Below are 24948 nucleotides of genomic sequence, written 5' to 3' on the forward strand. Positions count from 1 at the left end.
TGTCCACAAAACACCTAAAATTACGAAAACAGCCACAAAGATGCGCAAAATGACCACAAAAATGCAAAAAGTGACCACAAAAAGACCTAAAATGCCCACAAAACAGTCTGAAAATGACCCAAGAAGAAACAAAATGAGCACAAAGACACACAAAACAACCATAAAAAGACACAATGTGACCACAAAAATGCACAATATGACCACAGAAAAACACATAATGACTCAATGAGACAGATAATTATCATATAAAGATACAAAATGAGAAACACAAATGATGAAAAATTGCAAAATGACCACAAAAACACCTAGAATGACCACAAAGAGTCTGGAAACGGCCACAAACATGTACAAAATGACCACAAAAATACCTAAAATGACCACAAAACGGACTAAAAAGGAGCAAAACAGAAACAAAATGAGCAGGTCATGTGATCTGGAATTAACACACTTCCTTGAGAAGTGTTTTTGTAATGAGGAACTTGAAAATGATTTCTCAGACACAGATAGAATTTGTTATTTTCCACGAATAAGCTCATTTCATTATTGTTTAGCTAATTAGAAGGTGGTTGTCAGGGCCTAAAGTGAAAAATAATCCTGAGCCTGAACTTTGTTGCTTTTGGGTGGGGGTCGGGGCATAATCTAGCTAACTAATAAGAAATTCATACGTCTGCCTTTACAAACTCAGACTACATATTATAGTAATACAATAAAGGTCAGTAGGTGGTGGTAGGTTCTTCATCTCACTACAACATGGTGCAAATATATTGTTTAACAACCAATCAGTAAAAGACATGGAAAAGGACATTAATTCACCTTTTAACAATATGTGTACCATTTGCACTATTTATTCTGAAATACAACTATGTAAACAATTACAGTGCATAAAAAAACCCCAACTAACTACATAAAATAACACAAACTATAGTTCAGTTCAAATAACAGCAAAAAAAAAAAAAATTAAAGTGCTCTAAGAACTGGTAACTAGTAACTGAACTAATCAGAAATAAATAAGAAAATTGAAAATAAACAAGTACAGTTTATTACAGAAAACTACAGTTCAATTAAAAAGCATTTATGGTGCTACAAGAACTGGTAAGCTGAATCTTTTTTCCCCATTATCTATTTCTTCTTTCTTTCTGACATCTTTAACTTGTTCCATAGTGTTGAGGCAGTGGTTCTCAGTTTTTTTCTGTCAAGCCCCCTATTAGTTCAAAAAAGTACATTCTGAAAATAATCACATTTAATGAATTATCTTTTTACAAAACATCATGATCGCCCTGAAATTTCTTAAGAAAAACAAGTTCAATTTCAATGGTATTATGCCTCAATTTATCATTTACACAATACAATGGTCAGATCAGTTTATTTACAAAGGAACACAACATTTAGTCACAGCTATCCGGAACGGAACAATCTAGTATTTTACTTATGATCAAAACAACTTGTCATGGTCTGGAAATTATTTAAAACTGACAGTTTTACAAATTTACAATTTACAGTTAATGTATTCTGTAGTTTTTTTTTACACTCTGTAAAGTCATCCCTGGGGGGCCGAAATAGATCATCTGGCGGCCGGTTTTGGCCCGCGGGCCGCATGTTTGACACCCGGAGTAGATGGGCCCAGTTGGTGACTTGATCAAGAACGCTGGTGTTCCAACTGCACGTTAACGACGCGTTCCCCCGTTCTCGGGAGTCCGTACGTCCGAGGCCGAACTCTGTGAACGGCCAGCGCGGTTTGTGCGCCGCGAAAAACATGCTGACGTTAAACAATAGTTCAGCTAATTAGTTCCGCATAGACGGACCTTTTCCTCCCACTCGCTCGCGCCCCCCTGGGGACCGCGCCCCACTATTTGAGAAACACTGCTGAGGCAATGTTCACTTTTGTGTTTGCCAGATGCTGGGTAGTTACTCTGGCCGCATAATCATCAAAAAAACGAACAAGCACAGAATTGTGTCCCTGCTCTGGCTAGCAGCTTCGTCAGTATTCAATGAAAACACATTTTGAGCTTTTCAGAAAGACTTTTCTGAAATGCTGGTGCTGTGTCGCGTATTTATGTAACAGCCATGCTGGTCTGACACGGACAGTTTTGACAAAGCATTTTTATCTTCAGCCAACTTTTTCACAGACTAACAAGTGGCTGAGATCTGGTGAACGATAAGTGGTGTTCTGCAATGAACGTGCACACGCGTTTTTAAATCACAAACCCGGTCATTCTGATGTCAGTACCTCAGCGGTGGATGATGGTCCCGGTAAACCAGCTGAGGTTCAGAGGACAGCAGGTCTGTGGGTCTAACTCCTGACTGGCAGCATGTTCTTGCCGCTAATTGCCTACATGATTTTTTTTTTTTTTTTAACACATGGTACAGAAGCAAGCACCCAGCTCCTTCATTTTTTGCAGCAGCAGCAACCAAAGGGCTTTCCGTCTCTGTTTTAACTCTTCCAACCTCAGGAAGCGCCATTTATTTTCACTCCGCCAAGGAACGCAGCAGAGTTATGTGACGATCAGCGTACGTTTGTCCTTCCGTCTATTTGTCTCAAAAAAAGTGGGCTAGCGGATTTGGATGAAATTTTCATGGAAGCTCAGACATCACAAAAGGACCACCTCATAATATTTGGCAGTGATGTGGCCTTTTGAGTCTGGATCCACGGATTAGTTAAAGATTTCTGTATCACTGTGAGATCGCACCACGGCGTCACTGTAACTATGACAACAATGGACTCACCTGCAGCTGGAGGTCTTTCTGAGCCCCGCCCCCACTCTACTTCTCATTGGCTACTGGTTTTAGTTTGGCTGAAAGCAAAAGTTACGTTCCCCTCATTCCATTGGTAGACGAACTAATGTAGTTCTATATTCTTTCTTTTTTTTTGAGCCAAACGCCGGCGCCGCATGCCGGAATTCCGGCACGGTGCCGGAATACTTTAAGCCATGGGTTGTTATTAAACTGGGACGGTTATTTAGTTGACATTTCAGTGATATATCCAGTCATTTTCTATTAATGAGTGAATGTTTTAATAAATAATTATGGAATTTGTAAAGACATGATCATAATGAACATAAAAAAACATTAGTTTTTTTTTTACTTTTAATAAAAATGTATGCAAGATATATACCATGGACTTCAAAAGTCCCTCAATTATAGATTGACCCCACTACAAACTGCTCAAAGAGAAACAAGTTCATGTTGTGACTCATATCGTTGAATTCAAAGAAAGGTTGAATGGACGATCGCCAAGCTTGACGTAATTCAGATGTTTAATCCTATTGTATTTTTGCATTAAGTCAGGGCTTTTAGTGGTGGCAGTTGACATGTTTCCTCTCTTAGAAACTTGTTTTCTATTCCAGTATCATCAGACTCTTATTTTTAGAGTCAGTATTTATAGTTTCCCACAAGACAAGATGTATAAAAATACTCTGCTCTTCATATTTGTCTGATGGTTTTTCCAAAAAAAGAAAAAAGTTAAATTGCCTGATTCTTAAAATGACATCTCTTCATTTACTGTAAATCCAGAGTCCATTCACAATTATTGAGGCCACTGTGTTGCTGGGAACACTCAAAGCTTTATAACTGGTTAGATACTCCCACCCTGATCTATGAGTCGACCACAATTTATATTATTTTATATTTATATTGGACTCCATGACTTCACAGGGCCTCATTTACAAAGATGTGTGCTCTTCTAAAGTATGTCCAGTCCAGGTGGACTCCAATCAAGTTAAAGACATATCAGAGATAAATAAAGCAAGCGACATCCACCTGACCAAAGTTTGCAAAGTCAAAGGATAAAGTTGGATTACTTTTGTAAATCAACAATTTTACTTTTTCAATTTTCAATACATTTGCAAATTATAAATGCAGACTGAACTCTATGCATTTACAATAAAATCTGCAACACAATAAAGTGTGTAAAAAGTAAAGGCGGATTCAGTGCTTCTGTGCTACATTTTTTTTTCTCTTAACACAGAGTGCTTTGAAGCAGCATTTAGGTTTTTTATGTTGGTAAATGAAAGGGTACTACGGTAATGCCAAACAGGGCCGTAATATCTGAGTATGAACAGTAACTGGCACGGTACCTGGACTGAACAATAGGGACAGTGGTAAGAAATGACAGTACAGTGGAGTTATGCTATTTTTCAATTTCACTGTGGCAACAGTGTAGTAGTAAATATTTATCCTGTGGATGTCTACTGTACATCTGCTCCCAGGAAAAATGGCATTGATTTGAGCCAACACATCAGCACCAGACACTGCTAGAGAGGGCTGCAGGCTGAGGGCAGTGCACATGAGGACAATGTGGGTGAACACATTGATAGATACAGAGCTGAGCGGAAAAGAAAAATACAGTTGTTGTTAACTTACCTGAGAGGGAAAAGTTAACGAGTCTCCTGTTGCCCAAACCATGGTTGACTTCTGGACTAACCACTGGCTTTAATACCTGCAGATACAGACAGATAAGATCAACATGAAAACACATTCAATCCTTGCAGCTTTTCTATAGCAGCATCTTCTTTTCTTTCCTGTAATATGAAACTTTAAAGAAGAGGGCCACTACAGCCAGAAAACAGGACACAAGTAAATATTAACGTCACAGAAACACTCAGAATCAATAATAAATGCATGTTTAGGAACAGCCAAAACATCTAGTCTCATTTCACGACAGTGTTTTTAAAGCTCCATTTTAAGTCGGGCTGACGGCGTCCCGGGATCAATACTCTGTCTTCATTATCCTGACATTGATTCTTCAGCCAGGAAGAGGAGAAGCGTGGGGGAAGGGAGAAAGGAGGAGGAAACACAGGAAAGTATAAATATTGCTCTGTTTGTCAGCTTCACCCAGCAGTGGAAATAATTGTTTGATGTCCCTTATATATAAACACGTCTCATATAATTATATTAATTATATAATAATCTGAAACAGTTCAAGCCTTCCCTTGTTTTAACTTTGATGGTAACAGCTTACAACTCATGAGATCCCCCAAAACTTAATCTCAAAATATCAGAGGGCCACAGAGATGTCAATCAAGGACCCCCAGATTCTCTCACACAGTCCTGAGAAGAGTTCTAATCAGCTAATTAACTCAAAACACCTGAAAAGAGCCTTTAATTTGTCAGTCTGGTGGAGTACACTCAAACATAATTATGAGGAGACTGCTGACTTAACATCTGTCCAGAAGATAATCACTGACACTCAAAGGTACATTGCTGAAAGGGCTGGCTGTTCACAGAGTCCTGTATCAAAGCGTATTAATGGAAGCGTAACTGGAAAGAAAAAGTGTGGTCGGAAAAGGTGCACAAGCAAAATGGATGAGTGCAAACTAGAGAGGATGATCAGGAAAAGCAGATTCAGGAAAGTGAAAGAGATTTACTAGCAATGGACTGAGGCTGGAACCAGAACATCTAAAGCCACTAAGCACAGATGTTTCCAGGAAATGGGATACAAGTGTAGTATTCCTATTTTCAAACCATTCCTGAACACCCGACAATGTAAGAAGCATCTTACCTGGGCTAAACAGAGAAACAACTGGACCGCTGCAAAGTGGTCCAAAGTCCTTCTTTCAGATGAAAGTAAATTTTACATTTTTGGGGGAAAATCGTGGTTGCTGGTGTTGGTCCACTTTGTCCACCAAAATCAACACAGCCAGCTAACAGCAGATTTTGGAGCACGAAATACTTCTGTCTGCTGAAGAGCTTTGCAGAGATTCAGAGTTTGTCTTCCAGCAGGACCTGGCGTCTTCCCACACGGACCATGGCATTACAGTGCTAGATTGGCCAGCCAACTCACCAGATCTGAACCCCTGAGAAAACCTGTGGCATAATGTGAAGAGGAGAATCCAACAGTAAAAAGGAGCTGGAGGCCGCTATGAGCATCCTCTACACCTCAGCAGTACCACAGGCTGATGGCCTCCATGCCACGCTGCATTGCTGCAGTGATTCAAGCAAAGGGAGCCCTGACCAAGTATTGACAGAGCATACACCAAGATATTTTTAAGAGACTGGATATTTCTGCATTAAAAACCCTTTTTTAAATTGATATTTGTTGTTCCTCTGAATATTATATTATTTTGAGACTGATTTTAAAGGGGCTTATGAACTGTATGTTGTTATCATCAGAGTTAAAACAAGTAAAGGCTTGAAATATTTCAGTTTATATATAGAGTCTAGAATGTCTAGATATTTTTCACTTTGAGCAATGTCTGATGAAAGCTATTGAAAATTTTCCTCTATATTTTAATTATATGAGATGCTAAACCTAGTCAAATGTGAGCAGGACAAGTGAAATCAAGGATATCTTACAGGGTACTTGCTGAATTACTAAAGACACAAGTTTTGAGTTTGAAAACTTCTGCATTCTTTGTCTGGATTTGTTGATGTCACCACCCTTTAAAATGGGACTAAAACAACTAATTTATCATCTGCTCTATCAAACACCAAAAATGAAACAAACAAACAAGACAATGGGCCTATTTTTTCACGTCTCTTTGAAAATTAAATGACAAAAAGAGGAAAACAGCTGCTTTTTGGTTTGGTGTAATCTCAGGCTCAGTCAAAACAGTGCAGCTGTATGTGTAAAATATAGCAGCTATGGATGAGAAGGTTCATTTATGCCACAGGTGTAACTGCTTCCACAATATTAATTAATGCTCTTTAGCTAGCATTATTTCGCTATACAAAAACAAGCTATTTGCTTAATCTGATGCTCCAGGCAACCAATTAATCTGGAAAGTGTCTTATTCTCCTGACCATAAAGTTCTCACACATTTCAGTTCATAAAGGAAATTTATAAACTGAAAATTATCTCAAACAAATAACAAGGTAGTTTCCCCTCGTTGTATCACTTGATTTTCACAAATAATGGACATTGGGAAATGAAAAGTTTATAAACAGACAAATGACAATCGTCCCATTTTCTTATTTTGCTTTTGGTATTTGATGGGAAAATGGATTACGCTTCAGCAGTCTGACCCTGTACACAGTGGTGCTCTGAACTAAATGCTAACATCAGTGAAGATGGAAGACATACACTGTTTTAATCAGTCCAGTCTTCTACACAAATGACATAATGGTTCACAACAATTATGTGCTATACACTCGCACCCTTTATTTTCCTGCATTTTGCCAAAATTGGCCAGTAAACAACTACAACTGAGGTACATATTTGGTCAGTTCTGGTCTATGATGGTACCAGATGAACAGTCAAACAATCATCAACATGGCTCCAATTCATCCTGAGAAGGACATGAATGCATCAAAGTGTAGATCCAAACACCAATACATCTGCAAAACCCATAGATCTGCTACTCTAAACTCTACATATGCAGCCTGTCAATTTGTTCCATGTCCACACCTTATTATTGTTCTTCAAATGGTTGCACATTCCAGGTAGTCAACCATTAGCATAAAAATAGCCATATAATCATGCACAAGGACAGCAGTCATCAGTACCAAGTGTCTGTGGAAAGTAGCATAAAGAATTAATGAGAATGCTATTACTTCTACTGCTGATAAATGAAGTCACAGTGCTATAAAAAATGAAACTACAGACAGGTTACCATTGACATTTCGTCTAGCACCACCAGCAGCTAGACATTCCGATCAGCCTCAGCAATGTGCATGCTAACACACTAAACGACGGTGAACATGGCAAACATTTTGTCTCCAAAAAGTCAACAAGACATTAAAGATCCCATATTCTGGTCCTTTTTTGGAAAATGTATGAAGATCTCACATGTTCCCAGAATGTGTTTTACTATTTTTTAACTCAAAACCCTACACAGATGGCTGGTTTGACCATGACTGACCCCTAGTTCTAACTCTGTTCTAAATGGACTGTTTTAGTGTCTGTAGCTTTACATGAGCTGCTACTGTCAGAATCTCTGCATCTGTGATTGACAGGATGGATGGACAAACACTGACTAGAAGGAGTGTGTGAGACCAGGACTTTCTATCACTTCTAATTTTCTCCCTGACTGATCATTTGATTTGGAAATATCTGTAAATACTCATTAACTCACTGATGTTTTAAATCCTCATGTACGGTAAGTCTCTCTGACAATGCCATAAAATCTGTAGGTTACGTACTTGCAGTTCACCTGTCCCTTAATGGGCTGAGTTTAGGTTGCACTAAAGCACACTGGATGCTATGAAAAGACAGGAACCCATCCAGACCTTGTTTATTGGTTTCAAATTAACATTTCCAGCATGTTTGAATGTTCCTCAGTGTACAGTTTCCACAGAGCTCTGATGTGTGGTACTACTCATAGGTAATGGTAACATTAGCCACATTCGTCATGCTATGTGCTAACACTAAGGATTTTTCTATTGCTGTGGGGACATTGCCATTGAAAATACAAGTAATCCAATGGGTGCTCAGTTCCTTAGAGGCTGGGAATGCATGAAGACAGACAGAAGGACAAAAGGAAATTTGTTGTGCTTTACTCCAGGCTGAAGTATTTTAGAATTATCAGAAGCAGCTCTAGAAATGAAATAACCCTCTAGCATTATACGGCAGCAGCTTATTCTGAATGGCTCATCTAGAGGCAGTGAACAGTGACTGGTTCTTCAGTTTCTATGTAAAAACTGCATAATATTCTTATGGACTTGTAGAATGGCCTCATCTTAACATCTCATCTTGTTAATTAGAGCATCTTTTAATATGATCTCACCCTAGACAGAAAGCCCTGCCCAAAGCTATTTGATTGACAGCTCAGTCCATCAAGTAAAAGCAATGACAAAATGGAAAAACAAAAGGAAAAAACAAAGGGAAAAGGGGAAAGTAAAAACAAAATTTACTTTTGTATTTCTATATTTTTAATTTTTTTAATTTATTGCTCTTTATATTTACAATTTTATTTTGTTACTTTTTAACTGATTTTTTTATTTATTCCTCTTTATATCTGCACATTTATTTCCTTATTGTATAACGGATTATCTTTTTATTTATTCCTCTTTATCTTTACACATTTATTTCCTTATTTTTACTTATTCCTCTTTATATTTACAATTTTATTTCCTTACTTTTTAAAATGTATTTTTTATTTATTCCTCTTTATCTTTACACATTTATTTCCTTATTTTTACTTATTCCTCTTTATATTTACAATTTTATTTCCTTACTTTTTAAAATTTATTTTTTATTTATTCCTCTTTATATTTACACATTTATTTCCTTATTTTATAACACATTAATTTTTTTTATTTATTCCTCTTCATCTTTACACATTTATTTCCTTATTTTTTATTTATTCCTCTTTATATTTACAACTTTATTTCCTTACTTTTTAACAGATTTATTTTTAATTTATGCATTTATTTATTCCTCTTTATATTTACACATTTATTTCCTAATTTTATAACAGATTTTTATTTATTCCTCTTTATCTTTGCACATTTATTTCCTTTTTTTTTTAACAGATTTATCTTTTATTATGATACTCCTGTGATTCCATAGATTTTGCCTTTATATGACATGCATGTAAAAGTCTATATTATTGTAAAGAAACTCAGCGATGCAGTTAGAAGACATTTTTGTCAGATTGTCAGAAGTCCTAAAAAATACTGCAGTAAACCATCACAATATTTTGTATGAGTTCTGAATGCTTAGGCAGGTGGCAGGAAACACCAACAACAAAAAGTAAACTGGCAGTGAAAGCAACAAGATAAAGGGATAAAGGGACTGGCAGATGTTTGGACCAGTTCATTTTAATGACTTGCTAATCTTCCTTGCTGAGCACAGTCACAGAGAGAAGTGCCAGCGCAGGTCTTCTCAATGATTCTAATCTCACGATAAATCAAATGACAACTTCATTCATCTGCAGCACGCTTTATGTAACCTACCACCCTGTTGCAGAAAGAAAAGACCAAACACTCAGGCACTTTAAAAAATATAAAAGGAACAGTATGTACAATTTATAAGCATGCTTGAAGTGTTGCAAGAGTCTTAAATGATGTAAGAGGAGAGCGATTTTACACAATAAACCCTCCCCCCCAACCATGACAAGCCTGAAAGAGACAGCTTACATGTACAAAGTGGATCCACATCTGATTACAGGTCCAATATGAGAAGGCTTCAGCCTCTGTGTGAGGGTGCAGAAGCTATTTTAATACACCTCATTGCCTTTTAAGACAGAGAGGCTGAGTGATCAAACTCAGTTGGTGTGGTTACACAGAGAGACAGGCAAGTGTAGAGGAGGTTCTGTCAGTGTTGAGAGTCGGTCGGTGGGGGAGGTTTAGGAAATGCCATCATCTGATGTCAGTCACTCAGGAGTGTTTATGGGACTGGTGCTTTATGCTCCTCAGTCGAGGTAACCAGGAAGTTGTTTGACAATGGCTTTTATACATTGTGATGCAGTAAAATGAATGTTTCTCATTAAGCTAAACTGTACTATAGAACAAAGCAAATGCATCTCTTTCTATGTTCTGTGTTTTTGACCCCTAAGTCCTTCTTTATTCTAAGCAACTCAGTCCAATCCTGCCAAGCAAAAGTGTGATTTTATGTGACCACAGTCTGCTATTGTGATTTGTTTAGTTACATTTTTTTCCATCTTTGAACTCTCAAGTGAGCTAGGCTAGTTTTTTCCAGTGTTTCTTCTCTTTATGCAAAGGTAAGCTAATGGACTCCTGACTGTAGTTGGGTCAATATATAATTGAGGGACTTTTTGCATCATAGTTGACATTTTTGCTGTTTTCAGGCCTAAAATCAACATAGCCGCCTATAACCAAACACCACACGGTATTTTTAGAGAAAGAGTCTTCTAAATATTATCTATACAACTGAGTAAAACTGAAATTGAAAGTTATTTATAAAGATATTGTAGTAAACCTGTTGACTACTTTATATTAAATAAGTCAGAAAGCCTTGGAGTCTGGCCAGTCTTTTCTTCAGGAGGAAATGACATCATGTGAAGCAGGTCATGTGATCTGGATTAACACACTTCCTTGAGAGGTGTTTTTGGAATGGGGAACTTAGTGGAAAGTGATTTCTCAGACACAGATACGATTTGTTATTTTCCATATAAAATTAGATATATTTCCAAAAAAAGAAATATCTGTCATGGTTATCTGAACTTAATAAAAAGAACACAATCAAAACTATTTCTGAATCAGTTCATTTTATTATTGTTTAGCTAATTAGAAGGTGGTTGTTATTAAATTCAGACGGTTATTTAGTTGACATTTTAGTGATATCCAGTCATTTTTTATTAATAAGTGATTGTTTCTATAATAAATAATTATGTAATTTGTAAAGACATGATCATAATGAACATAAAAACACTAGTTTTTTACATGTATGCAAGTTATATTCTATGGACTTCAAAAGTCCCTCAATTATATCTTGATCCAGCTTCATAGTGATAATCTCAAAGACCTCTATTTGTTTCTATATCTATGGTGAAAAGTGATAATTACAAGTGCGTTTTTGATATAGATTAACTAACATATATTTATTTGTTTAGTTTAGTTTGTTAGTTTCATTTTTTTAGGGCTGATGCCAGTATCAATTATTGGTAATGGAGACGAACCAGTGTTGATATCGATTACTGGTAGTTGAGAAAGGCTCATAACTGATATCTGCAGCCGATATACATTGAGAGTTCTTTATTGACATCATGTGACAGTAGAGAACCTGTCTTTCATAACAGGTTTGTCTATTAATAACTAGGTTAGTTCATTACTAATGATTAATAGAACTGAATATGTTCAATAGAAATAGGAGTGATGACATTTGAGCATCAAATGGCACTACGAGGCTCTCCTCTGTTTACTGGGAGATCAATTGAGATCAATAACATTTTGTCTCTTGGAGTTCTGTCTGCTGTTCTTCTCTTATTTTCTTAATCTTCATCTGTTTTATTACTATCTCCCACAGATTTCCTGAAGTTTTGAGGTTAAGTGTGATTGTTTTGCAACACCTGAATCCTCCTAACTCCTGGTTGATCCAAAAATGTGCAAAAAGAAAGTCTCTGGGCTGTGGACACTCAAACTGACCCCATCCTTATTCCAATTTAAAAGGGTGAGTTATGTAACATTTCACTCTCCATAGAGTTTTAATAAATGCAGAAATTAGCTATTGAGACCAAAACAGTTTTTGTACCAGGCTGCAAACATGTTTATTTCTGTTTATGGAAGTAAACAGTGCCAGCTTGCTTTTGGACAATGCATAACCAAATACCCCACCAACCAACCAAGCACGTGACAATCAAGGATTTGTGTATTAGGATTACACAACACGCATGCACATTCACTCCGTAGACACATCGTCAAAGAAACCATCATTGCTCTGTAACAATCAGAACTAGGATCCATATACAAAATGCTAAATCAAAGTGTCCAGATCTGGCCTGTCTACCATTAGCATTGGTTGTCACATCCAGTGGTTACTGGCCTACGTTACCATACAGGGCAGGTTGTAGGGGTTTGGCTGAAACAGACTAGCAGCCTGAAGATTCTGAAGTTTGTTTCTGGTGCTGGGACATGAATCTGTGAGGGGTCAGTGGCAGTGGCACATGCACGTAGCCCCCAAGTGCACATCAGGCTGTGCTTTCATCTGTGAATATATGTAACTGTAACGGAAAGTCACACAGCTTCTTGGCTAAACAAACGCAGCCGAAAACCACGAGCTTTAGATTTATGATTTTCACTCTGTGGCAATTTGCTAAACCTTCACATTTTCGGTTTTACACTTAAAGAATAAATTAATTTTAAAGGTACAGTTCAACATTTGAGAAATAAAATTAATTACTTCCTATACTTGAGTCAAATTCGAAGATAGATACAGGTGTTAGATCTTTGTGGCGCTGGAGTCAATCTGTGTGTAGCCTAGCTTAGCATAAAAACAGGAAGCAAGAGTAAACAAATAGATGGGAGGGATCCCAGAAAGCTGAAGACATGGGAAGACATAGGGGAATCTGGTACACCAATTTGGTAATATATCAAATTAATTCACTGTTTAGAGCCAGTTATAGGTTACAGCAAATTAAATACGACAGAGTAAACACCACACACCAGCATAGCAACATGTTTTACAATAAATTAACAACTTCAAATGGTATAATGCACTTTTTTCTCACTTTCTAATCAACCGACTCAACTTTTTTTTTTTTAACCCCTGAAATCTGGAGCACGTCTCTTAAGCCACAGCAAGACAACTAAACAGATGACCGAAAGAAAAGACATGACATGAGTGAATATGTGGAGTTACCCAGGCTATCCAGCCGAGCCTTGTCCTCCTCCCACTCCTCCTCTCAGGGTGACTGGGAGACAGCAGTCCCAGCTGGAGACACATGCCATCCATCACACACATGCACAGGTAGACACTGGATCTCCTCCGTCTGCAGCATCTGACACTTTCTGACGGCTACCATAAACTCCAGTCAATGCAGGCGAATCTCCTTCCACATCTGTCCAGACTGTCCATCTCCTCTCTTTTTTACCTTTCCTCCTCCTTCTGCTTCCTTAGCTGTGTAAACCTCCAGCAGTTTGACCCAGTGCTTTCTACTCCTTCCCTTCAAAACCTGAATGAGTTACCTGGATCGCACTGATTTCTGCTCTCCTGCTCACCCCCTCCCTCCCTGTCTTCCTTCCCATGGTGGTTATTTTTATTCCTTTGTCCTCAGGAAGCAAGTACAGATCAAGTTCTGGGTCCATCAGCATTTCCAGTGGCCCACAGCAGCAGAATAGGAAGGCAAACATGGAAATCCAATCACCCAGCTGGACACCCTCTTAATAACAGGGGACAACCGATGCAGACTTTAGAAGGACAATGACATGTGACATAAACTGATATGCAGTTTTTCTTACTGCAAAGACAAATGATTTTTCATGGGATCACTATTTGATTTGCACTGAACTCTGCTTATCCAATGACCAGGCACAATCTGGCAGCATCAGAGTTAACAGAGTTATAGATAATGAGTCTCAAAGATGATGATAGACTCAGTCCTTCAAGATCCACAGCTGGAAAACCCATGTAGAAGTCACCAGGTTTGAATGACACCTCTCTTACAGCAAAGGTTAGATGCTAGACAAAGTGCATTTCTAGAGTCCTATTACTGATGGAAGAAACATAGTCTGAGGAGCTTTATTTTTGCAGTTTACCACTGAGCTATTCTATCAGACTGACAGCAGTACTGTAATGCAGAAAAAAAAACTTCCTAACTGTGGTTCTCAGGCAAGTTCTAGAGTATTTATCTATGATTTTAAAGACAATTTATCTAAATTTATTCACGACGGACATTGGGCTGGGGCTGCACAATGTATCATTTCACCCTGTCATACAGTGTATGTACATGCACTATATTCACATTGCAGAAAGTGCAGTGTGAATGAAAATGAACTCAAACACATCATGCTGCTATTTACTGCCGCTTGATACAAGAAGAAAAAAATAAGATACATTCCCATGCAGGGCTGCGCATATATTCAGTGGTTAGCACTGTCGCCTCGCAGCTAGAAGATCCCTGGTTCACGTCCCAGCCTTCCTGGGATCTTTCTGCATGGAGTTTCCATGTTCTCCTTGTGTTTTCTCTGGCTTCCTTCCTCCCAAAAACATGCTGAGGTTAGTTGGTGATTCTAAATTGTCTGTAGGTGTGAATGTGAGTGTGATTGTTTGTCTCTATGTGTAGCCCTGTGATAGACTGTTACCTGTCCAGGTGTCCCCTGCCTTCACCCTCAGTCAGCTGGGATAGACTCCAGCCCCCATGACTCTAATGAGGATTAAGTGATATAGATAATGGATGGACTCCCGTGCAAAATCAACCGAATCATTCTCAAATGATCCATTCTTTCCAAATATAATTATTCAAGTCATCTAGCAAAAAACAAAATACTAAAAGGTCAGTTTTGATTAAGCTGTTAGTGTTGCTAATTCTCCACAAATCAGGTGAATTTGTTCTACAGACTAACTGGTTGTAATCTGGTTGAGACATACTGAATTGACTTTTTAAAAGTCAAATGAATTGACTTATTAAGAGTAATTTCAGGAAACATATTTCTAGTGTTATATGACATTGCAGCTATTTTTTCCCTCAGTACACACTAAAGAGTGGGTGCTCTAGATTATCCAGATTTTTTAAATGTTTTTATAATGTTAGCAACTTATATGCAGTTCCATTATAAAACTACCATGTATATTCTGCTCTTTTACACCCCTGTATATACAGGGACACAGACACATTGTGCAGCATGAAGATAAAGCCTTAAGAGGTCTATCTGAAAAATGACCCTTCATCTGTCTTGACAGCTGAGAACACACTTATACCTGTGTGATATTTCTCACCTCTCAGCACTGAAAAAACAACATAGTGTCTTACTTTACATGCTACTTGTTCATATATTCATCCCTCACACCTTGAGCTTTAAATGTGACTTCAGTTTGACAGTGATGATTACAAGTGATGAAGTAGAATAAAATCTAATTATCAGTGCAACAGTCTCTACTCCAAACACAAAGATGACACATCAAACATACTAAAACTAAACTGAACCTCAAGCAAAGTGTTTAAGCATAGAGCTTATTCCAGGTGCATTACCACCTCCTTCTGGACTGCAGGAGGCTCACCGTGATTCACATGTAACCACAAAAACAAAGATTCCACTGTACTAACATTTGTAACCTGTGATTTTTGAAAGCTCACTGGACATTTTGATTACACAATTATTACCAGAGGGGATGTATCATCACAGATCGGCATCGACATCACAGCTAATTCTCTGGATTTCACTGTCAGAGCACTAAAACCATCCTCACTTCAGCTGATCAGCTTTCACAATATCATTATCTTATTCGCACATCATTTACTCAGGTACCAGCTGACCAGCACAATCCAACCAACAAGTGTTTTACACTACCTCTTATACCTGTTTTATCACTGCTGATCCTCTGTTGTCAACAGCCCCACCATCCCAACCTTCTCCTTCCATCACTGAAGCTTTAGCAGTCTTGCCATCCTGTATGTATTTCTGTACATCTGATGTTGTATCTAAAGTATTGGAGGATCCACTCTCAGCAGGATCCTCCGTGCTGCTAAGACTGTACAGACATTAGGAAACAATGGTCAGTTCTGATTGAACTGTACACAGTACTGATGCTGTCCTGTTATTATAGGTGCAGTTGTATCTTGTGGCCTAGCAAGTTGGTATGACTAAACAAAGCAGGCTGTAGTAAAGAAGTCAGATACTAGATACCGAGCAGCCAGTGAAAACCCAGAAAGCTTCATAAGTCAAAATAAAGGCATGAGGTGCAGCGAGACTCACAGGTACTGTGCCCTTCTTGATGGTTACGCTGGGTGTGGTCGCCCTCAGCGCTCCGGTGACGCCGTGGTAGTACCTGAAGCAGACCTGGGTCTCAGCTGTGGAGGAGACACAGGATATAAAAGTTCATGGAGGGAAAATTAGGCAACAGCTGGTTTCTATTCACCAACACTGACTCTTTTTATTAGGATTTCAACATGTTACACAACAAAAATGACATCATTGTGGGTGATGATTGTACAGGATTGGTGATGATGAATTTTCAAACACTGACCCGACTCTCATGTTCTGATGTGTCCCTCTTCGCTTTTCAATAATTCAAAGGACTTTTTGAAAATTTGAAATCATACAAAGTAATTTATTTATGTGACTGTATGATATTACATGAAACATAAAACGTTTATAATTACATCAGTTAAAACAACATTTTTACCATAAAATTACTGGTTAAGGGATAAGTAATGATTTTTTGTTCTAGTCTACTTAAATACCTAATTGGAGAAATAATCAGTGACAGCTGATAGGTGACACTAATCACTCTATTGGGAAACCAGGGCAAAAAAGCAAAAGGCTTGGGGGACGTGAGCAGATTAAGGTCATAGTAAAGCTTCATGTTTTTCAGCGTGTTTGGCCAGACACACTCAGACGCTTTGACAAGGAGAGGGGAAACACAGCAGCACATACTGGCTGAATCTGTGTTGACTACTTCAGCTATCTGGCTTCCATAAAAGAAAGACGACAACACAAACACACTAGTTCTATCTACATTCTTTCTACATTTACATTATGAATCCAGTTCTCAGTTTAGGCACAGACTAAGGAGCACAGAAAACACTGGAAAGGTTTAGGGAAATTCTAGTGGAAAAAACACAAAATATCTATTGCAAAAAGTACATATAACTACTTTTAGGCTAATATTAGGGTGTGGGATGCTAAACTGGTGCAAAAGATGGTGCTCAAGCAGAGAGATTCTGAGAGATGAGGTGTTTTGGATGTTTTGAGCAACTGATGACAAATGGGTTTTGACAAAAAATGGATAATTTTTGATAATGATCTTATGTGAATGTGCAGGAGACCAGATATAGAAAACAATGCCCTTAAAATGTGACATTTTTTTATAACAGGCACATTGCAGCTGTCCTACACTGACAATTTCATCAGAACCAACAATTTATGCCTCAAAGTTAATGTATATGACAGCCATCCTTATGGAGAATGCACTTAAACTCAGCTTACAGCCACACATGAGGCAGAAATGATATTATATAATGCTATATCTTGTTAATGCTTTATTGTCTTCTGAGATAGTAACATGGTGAGATGGGGAGCAAAGACTTCAATGACTGGATGGCATTATTAGCTACAACGATTGATCCATCTGTTCATCCATTTTCCTCTGCCTATCTGGTGTCAGGTCTCAGAGGCAGCAGGTGAACCTGCTCCTTCCAGACATCCTTCTTCCCAGCATTCCTTTTCAACTACTCCTGGGGGATCCCAAAGGGTTCCCAGGCAGGGTGAGATATGTAATCCCTTTAGCAAGTTGTGGGTCTAAACAAGGGTCCCTGCAAAGTTGGACATGTCCAGAAAACCTCCAAAACAAAATCATGTAGGTGGCATCCTAATGTCTGAGGTCTCACTCTACCTCTAAGGCTGAGCCAAGCCACCCTACGAATAAACTCAAATCTGGCTGCTTGCTTTCCGGATCTCATTCTTTCAGTCACGACACCCAGAGCTCTTGACCATAGATGAGAGATGGAACAAAGATTGACAGATAAATCAATAGTTTTGCCCGTCGGCTCAGCCTCCTCTTCATCATGACATTACTACAGACTGCAAAAAATTTTTCAACTACGTTCATTCCTTCAGCTTCACAAATGTGATTATGGTTGAAGTGTCAACCACAGAGATGGAAGAACTTTTTACAAAAAGGAATGTTTTAGTGGCGTACACTTCCTGTACAATCTGTGTTCCCAAAACCCACCAGTAGGTTTGAAAGGAATGTTATCTTCACAAAAATTGTCAAAATGGTACTATTTATCTGAGCTAAAACAATAAAAACACACACAACGTAAAGCGAGTGTGTCAAACATGCGGCCCGTGGGCCAAAACCGGCCCTTCAGAGGGTCTGTTCCGGCTCGCAGGACGATTTCGTAAAGTGTAAAAATGACAGAGAAGATACTACCTGCAAATTTTAAATTAGAAAAACTATAAATGTAAAATAATTTCTAGACCCTGACAAGTTGTTTTGATCATAAAGTAAAATACTAGATTGTTCATTGTTGTTTTGTCATTTGGTGTCTCATTATTGTAATATTTTGTCTTGTTTTTGTTGTGTTTTTGTGGTTTTTGTTGTTTGTCTCACGTTTTTGTCACTTTGTGTTTCCTTTTTGTCTCGCTTGTGTATGTGTTCATTATTTTGTGCATAATTTTTGTCGTCTTGTGGATTTTTTTGCCTCGCTTGTGTTGATTGTCTACTTCTTTGTCGTTTTGTTTCTCGCTCTTGTCATTTTTTGTCTTGTTTGTGTCATTTGCCCATTTTTTTCACTTTATAACTTCTTTGTCGATTTTTTAGCCTGTTTTTTGTTTTATTTTATGCTGATTGTCTCATTTTTTGTAATTTTTTCTTTTGTCGTTTTGTGTCTCGCTTTTGTCATTTTGTGTGTTGCTTTATTCGTTGTTTTGAGCATTGTTTTTGTCGTTTTGTGTATTTTTTTGTCACTTTGTAACTTTCTGTGTGTAATTTTTTGTTTCTTTTTGTTTTGTTTTGTGTCATTTGTCTTATTTTTGTCATTTAGTTACTCACTTTTGTTGTTCTATGTCTTGTTTTGTCATAGTTCGTCTTGTTTTCATAGTTTTTTTTTGTCTTTTTTTGTCTGACTTTTGTTGTTTTGATCATAAAGTAAAATACTATATCATTCAATTCCAGATACCTGTGATTAAAATTTAGAGTTGCGGTTATTTATAGGCTATTATGCTGTGATTTTATTGGTTTGGCCCACTTGAGATCAAACTGGGATGAATGTGGAACCTGAACTAAAATGAGTTTTACACCCCCGATGTAAAGAATTGTCTGACTTTCCGAGTCCTTGACCTACATCATCCATGACATTCTGTCAGGAAAATAATCAGAATCTAAGCTCAAAAATATCCACTGACTCTACATTGCAGTTTAAAACAATCCCTCACTGAGGATAAATGTGACAGGAAGGTTCTGAGGGTTAATATAAGGTTTAAATACTGTTCAAACATATGGAGGTGTCTCCATGCTTACAAGAATAAATGTTTGGGGGAAGATGAATAATTCATTCAGTTTAATAAAACACCATCAGCCAGATGCAGTTAAACCTTCTGAGAAAGCCATTTCCACCTGTGATATAGTGCTTGGCATTACAGAGTGGAAACACCTGCACAGCTTGAAGTTTATTCTGTTTCATGTTTGCATACACATTCCCCACGTCCCTAAATGCAGTGACTATGGACCATTTGTGACTGTCTCACTGTAAATGCGCTCCCTGCCTCCTCCTGATGATGTAAGCAACCCTGTTACTTCAGGACAGAATATAAAAACATCACAGAAAAGACTACTTGATACTAAAACTGATAAATCTATAATAAAATAAAAAGCTAGCATTTTACACCTAATTCCTTCACGTAGTTCCAACAAACTCAGGTGTGTTTGAATGTGTGCTTCAGTTTGTGACAGCTGTGGTCTGGACTAAACACCTGAACAAAGACCTCTTTAGTTTGTTTATGAGTCGAATGTACCCACAGGATAATAAGGAAACCAGCATCCACAGATTTTTTCTCTCCAATTCAGAGAAATGCAGCATACTGTAAAAACAACAATGGCATACTATCGCCACTTCAAAAGGCCATGCCTGACACGTTAGCAAAAATGAGCTAATTCAACCATCTAGAGGACACAGAGTAACTTTAGGGTGACATTATGTTCCATCAGAACTAGTTCATACAACAATTTGTCTGACAACATCAGAAGTCTCCATAGTATTATCTGTGCCACAAATGGGAAAAAGTTCATGACAAAATTTAAAAAATATTTCACTGTTTCCCAAAGTTTTTGCAGTCAGTGAGTTGGTTTTTACTTTGTTGAAAAAGTGGTAATGCATAAGGGAAGCTGAAAACCAATATCTATGTACAGACAGTACACCGCTTTATCCTGTGCAGAGTCGCTGACACAGTACACACTGGACAGGTCGGCAAACACAGAGACACACAACCACTAACAATCACTTTAGAATCAGCAATTGCATCAATATATAATTGAGGGACTTCTGAAGTCCATGGGACATATCTTGCAAACATTTTTATTAAAAAAAAAAAATAATAAATAAAATGTTTTTTTTTATGTTCATTATGATCATGTCTTTACAAATTCCAGAATTATTTGTTATGGAAACAGTCACTTATTAATAAAAAATGACTGGATATCACTAAAATGTCAACTAAATAACTGTCTGAATTTAATAACAACCACCTTCTAATGAGCTAAACAATAATAAAATGAACTGATTCAGAAATAGTTTGGATTGTGTTCTTTTATTAAGTTGAGATAATCATGACAGATATTTCTTTGTTGGCAATATATCAAATTTATATGGAAAATAACAAATTTTATCTGTGTCTGAGAAATCACTTTCGGCTAAGTTCCCCATTACAAAAACACCTCTCCAGGAAGTGTGTTAATTCCAGATCACATGACCTGCTCCACATGATGTCATTTCCTCCTGAAGAAAAGACTGGCCAGACTCCAAGGTATTCTGAGTTATTTAATATAAAGTAGTCAACAGGTTTACTACAATATCTTTATAAATAACTTTTAATTTCAGTTTTACTCAATTGTATAAATAATATTTAGAAGAATCTTTCTCTAAAATGCCATGTGGTGTTTGGTTATAGGCGGCCATGTTGATTTTAGGCCTGAAAACAGCAAAAATGTCAACTATGATACAAAAAGTCCCACAATTATAGATTGACCCAATTAATCTCAGCATATCCTTGGACTGTGGGATGAGGCTGAGGTGCACCAGATGAAAACCATACAGGCTCCACACTGAAAGAACTGAGACACAAACCCAGGACCTTCTTGAGTCAGGCAGCAGTGCTAACCACTGCATCACTGCCATGTTGTAGCCAACGTTTAATTCCTACGACTGAGCAGCTATTTCTGTTTCTGTCTCCTCCAGACAATGAAACACGTTCACTACCAGAAGATATGAAGAATAATTACACCTTGGTTTATCTCCTTGATAGTTGTTTGGCAGTGTGATTTTGTTTCCAGCTTTTTCTCCTCACACGTAACGAAGCCTATATCTCCATCTTCTGACGACACTACACGGCCCAATTTATTCACTTCAGAGCAGCTGATGGAAACAAACCTAAATCACATTTTCTATTTTTTCCTAGATTTCAAATGTTCGCTTCAAAGTCATTTGACAGCTTATCTGGAAACCTGACTATAGCTCAATCACCCATTTGTCTGCCATTATTCATAACTTACAAAACACTTATTCATTGGTGAACTCATTTTGCCCCCAGACATAATCATTAAACAAACCAGCTGAGTAAAGTGCAGCATGACCTGGGGTCAGTCAGCAGAACTACATTTCCTTTACTGGTCCATGTAGCGCTGATGATGCAGCACTGTTCAGTGAGTTGGTTGCCAGGCCTTGTTAATTATCCTGTCTCTGAGATCACCATTTACAACCTTTAAGCAGAGGCATTAAATGTGTCCATATTTCAGTGTGACTTATAGAAATAAAGCACAGCTGGTTCATCTTTACACACTGCTGTAAATGACTGCTTGTGTGCAGAATTCAAAACAAAAATGAACAAAAAACTTGGGACAATTAATTTACCAAAACAATGTAACTTATTAACTTCAGCTGATGTTAATAACAAAGTTATTTCCTTGGATGAAAACTGTATTCTGCTCAACAACAAAGGACAAACTGTGTTTTCGGTTACTTACAGTCACTGAAGTTAGAGCTGGAATCAATTTTCCAAACTATCTGTCCCTTGTGAGATCCGTTGATTCCTCGGTTCTTGTAGTCCAGAAAGTTCTCAGACAGAGCCTCATCTGGAAAGAGACGTAAAACTCATGAACCCACCCTGCGCTTTATATCTCCTACAGTTCTTTCTGTATTTTGCATTTCCGATTACACTGCATCTGATTTTTCATGAAAGAAAGTCGATGAAGTGGTTTTTATTGCTTCTAGTGCTTTCAGATACCTAAAGCTCAGATCATCATAGTGAACGAGCTGTAACACAACACAACATCAACAAATACCATCCAACACTGAACACAGAAACATCTGTAGAAGTGTGGATGAGGAAACTACTAAAGACAACAGAATGAAAACAAGAGTAACAGTCTACAGCCACACTAGCAGTTCTATGAGGCTGTACTTTGGTACAAATGTCACAAGATGGTCACAAGAACGGAAGTTAAAGCTTGTTCCTTTCTGTACATGTTGTAGTAATCTGCTTTTGATGATGTAGACATTTTATACATCATACAAAAACTAAAAAATGGATAATACATAATAAATGGTTAAATTACTTCGATTAGCCCATCCCCAACTCTAAAATTGTCTGGCATCTAATGGTGTCTGATGGCATAGTGATGCAGATAGTTTTTGTTTTATTTGCTCAACTTTTGACATCTCTACCTCAGATATTTTTGCTGCCGTGTCATCAAGTCATGATCTGACAACTATCACAACACTCTGTCACTACACCAGGGGTGTCAAACCTGCGGCCCGTGGGCCAAACTTTTGTCACTTTTGGTCTCGTTCGTGTCATTTACGTAATTTTTTGTCTCATTTTTGCCGTGTGTCCATTTTTTTGTGTCGCTTTGTAGCTTTTTTGTCTCATTTTTTGTCTCTTTTTTGCTTTGTGTCATTTGTCTCATTTTTTGTCATTCTGTTTATTGCTTCTGTCCTTTTGTGTCTTCTTCTTGAAATATTTTGTCTTAGTAAAATACTATATTGTTCAGTGCTAGAGGCCTGTGACTAAATGCTTTGTGTTTTTGTAGACACTCTGTGATCTGTAGGTTGTAATGTATAAATGATAAACTGAGGCTTAATGTTATGAAATATCTCTTATTTTTCTAAAGAAAATTTCAGGTTGTTTATAATTTTTTGTAAAAAAGATAATTCCTTAAATGTGAACAATTTCCGAATGTTCTTTTTTAACTAAAACAAAGGAAATTTTTGGAGTTGTGGACGTTATTATGCTCTGATTATACTGGTCACTGGAGATCAAATTGTGCTGAATGTGGAACCTGAACTGAGATGAGTTTGACACCCCTGCACTACATTATCAGTTTTTATTACATTTTTCTCACATTACATACAGCTGTTCTATTATTGTTTATTATATTACAATAAGTCTTATCACAACTGTTTAATACTATTTAAAGATGTAATTAATATTTGTTTTATGTAGCATATATGTTATAACTTTAGGAGCTAGTATCAGTACACTTCAACTAAAACGCTATAGTTCAGCGTCATCATGTAGCATCTCACATACCAACAAGATACATTCCAATCCAGTCTCCAGCATCCACCTCCTCCTTGATGTCCCATGTGATCACCAGGTCTTCAGACTGTCCTATGGTGTAGTGGGAGGAGCTGATGGTGAGGGTGGAGCGAGCATCTGGTGAGACGAGATCTGTGTCACTGGTGGAGCGTGGCAGCCCCAACATGAAGGCCTCCTGGTCCAGAGCATTGACAGCATAGGTCTCAGGGCCGTAGCTGTGACGAACCGCATCCTTGCAGCGCTGGCGGGTCTGGCTGTTGCGGGTTGGGGAGGCCATGGCCGCCAGGCCCAGGATACGATTCTGGTACAAATTCTACATTAAATACAGACAAAACATGCTTTAAGTCGAATAGAAAGATAAAAGGTAACTAATCAGTGCTAAACTGTGACAGGCCAACAGTGGAGGTGAGAGGAGCACTACATGGTCTGTATCAGATACTGCAAATAGGCATCGTGATCAAGGAAGGAGCTTGTTTTGTTGCAGAGCTGTAATTAAAGTTATTGCTGCCAGACTTTCAAAGAATTTTGCTTTGTACATGTTTTCTATCAGCAGTGCCCAAACAGAGAGGGATGGTCTAAATTCTCTAGAAATCCTGTGCTAGGTCTGACCACTGTGCTGAGAAATAATCACTCTAACATGGTGTTACAGACCACTCATTACTAGCTGCTATATCCTGTAAAAAATTGCGAAGTTGCAGTCTTTCACAAACATCCACATTAGTCCCATGTGATTTTCTGTCATTGATTTAAAAGCTATTGAGACCATGTGCACAGCAAACAGATGCATACCTATTGTAGTATGAATTCAGCTGCATGTCCATCCACCAGTCCATATCGGCGATGTGGACACGATGAACTGGCCTTATGTTTCCAGCTAGAAGCCCTGCAGCTTATGTTGGCCAATACAGTACCAGTGTGTGAATGTAAATGATTTAGCAGCTTGCTTTTTAACTGCAATCTGCAGCTGAAAAGCAAGCTGCTAATTCAGTGTGAAGCTGGCCTGTCAGTCATCCTGTGCCAGTGGAGAAGATGCACTAATCCCTCTGTTCTCCCAGTGCTCATTTAACACCTATACTCCACTTACCAGTTATGGAGTAGCTGTACAAATACACAATAGAAGTTCATTCACAACATTCTAGA

General features: G+C 37.9%; 1 protein-coding gene across 5 annotated transcripts in view; it reads right to left on the reverse strand.

Moving 5' to 3' along the window:
- Positions 1-24948, reverse strand: part of LOC111587990 (E3 ubiquitin-protein ligase HECW1) — a 108524-nt gene that overhangs the window by 63765 nt on the left and 19811 nt on the right. For 4 of the 5 annotated variants that reach the window (XM_055007205.1, XM_055007203.1, XM_055007207.1 and 1 more), the window contains 4 exons: positions 23800-24121; positions 22235-22342; positions 16249-16343; positions 4360-4435 (listed from right to left, as the gene is read on the reverse strand). In XM_055007205.1, coding sequence (XP_054863180.1) covers positions 4360-4435; positions 16249-16343; positions 22235-22342; positions 23800-24121 — 601 coding nt within the window. Of the gene's footprint in view, positions 1-4359; positions 4436-13195; positions 13520-16248; positions 16344-22234; positions 22343-23799; positions 24122-24948 lie in introns of those variants that run through there. The other variant, XM_055007206.1, reaches the window with a different exon arrangement.

The sequence above is a fragment of the Amphiprion ocellaris genome, chromosome 22 (genome assembly GCF_022539595.1).
Source record: "Amphiprion ocellaris isolate individual 3 ecotype Okinawa chromosome 22, ASM2253959v1, whole genome shotgun sequence".
Classification (NCBI taxonomy): Eukaryota; Metazoa; Chordata; class Actinopteri; family Pomacentridae; genus Amphiprion; species Amphiprion ocellaris.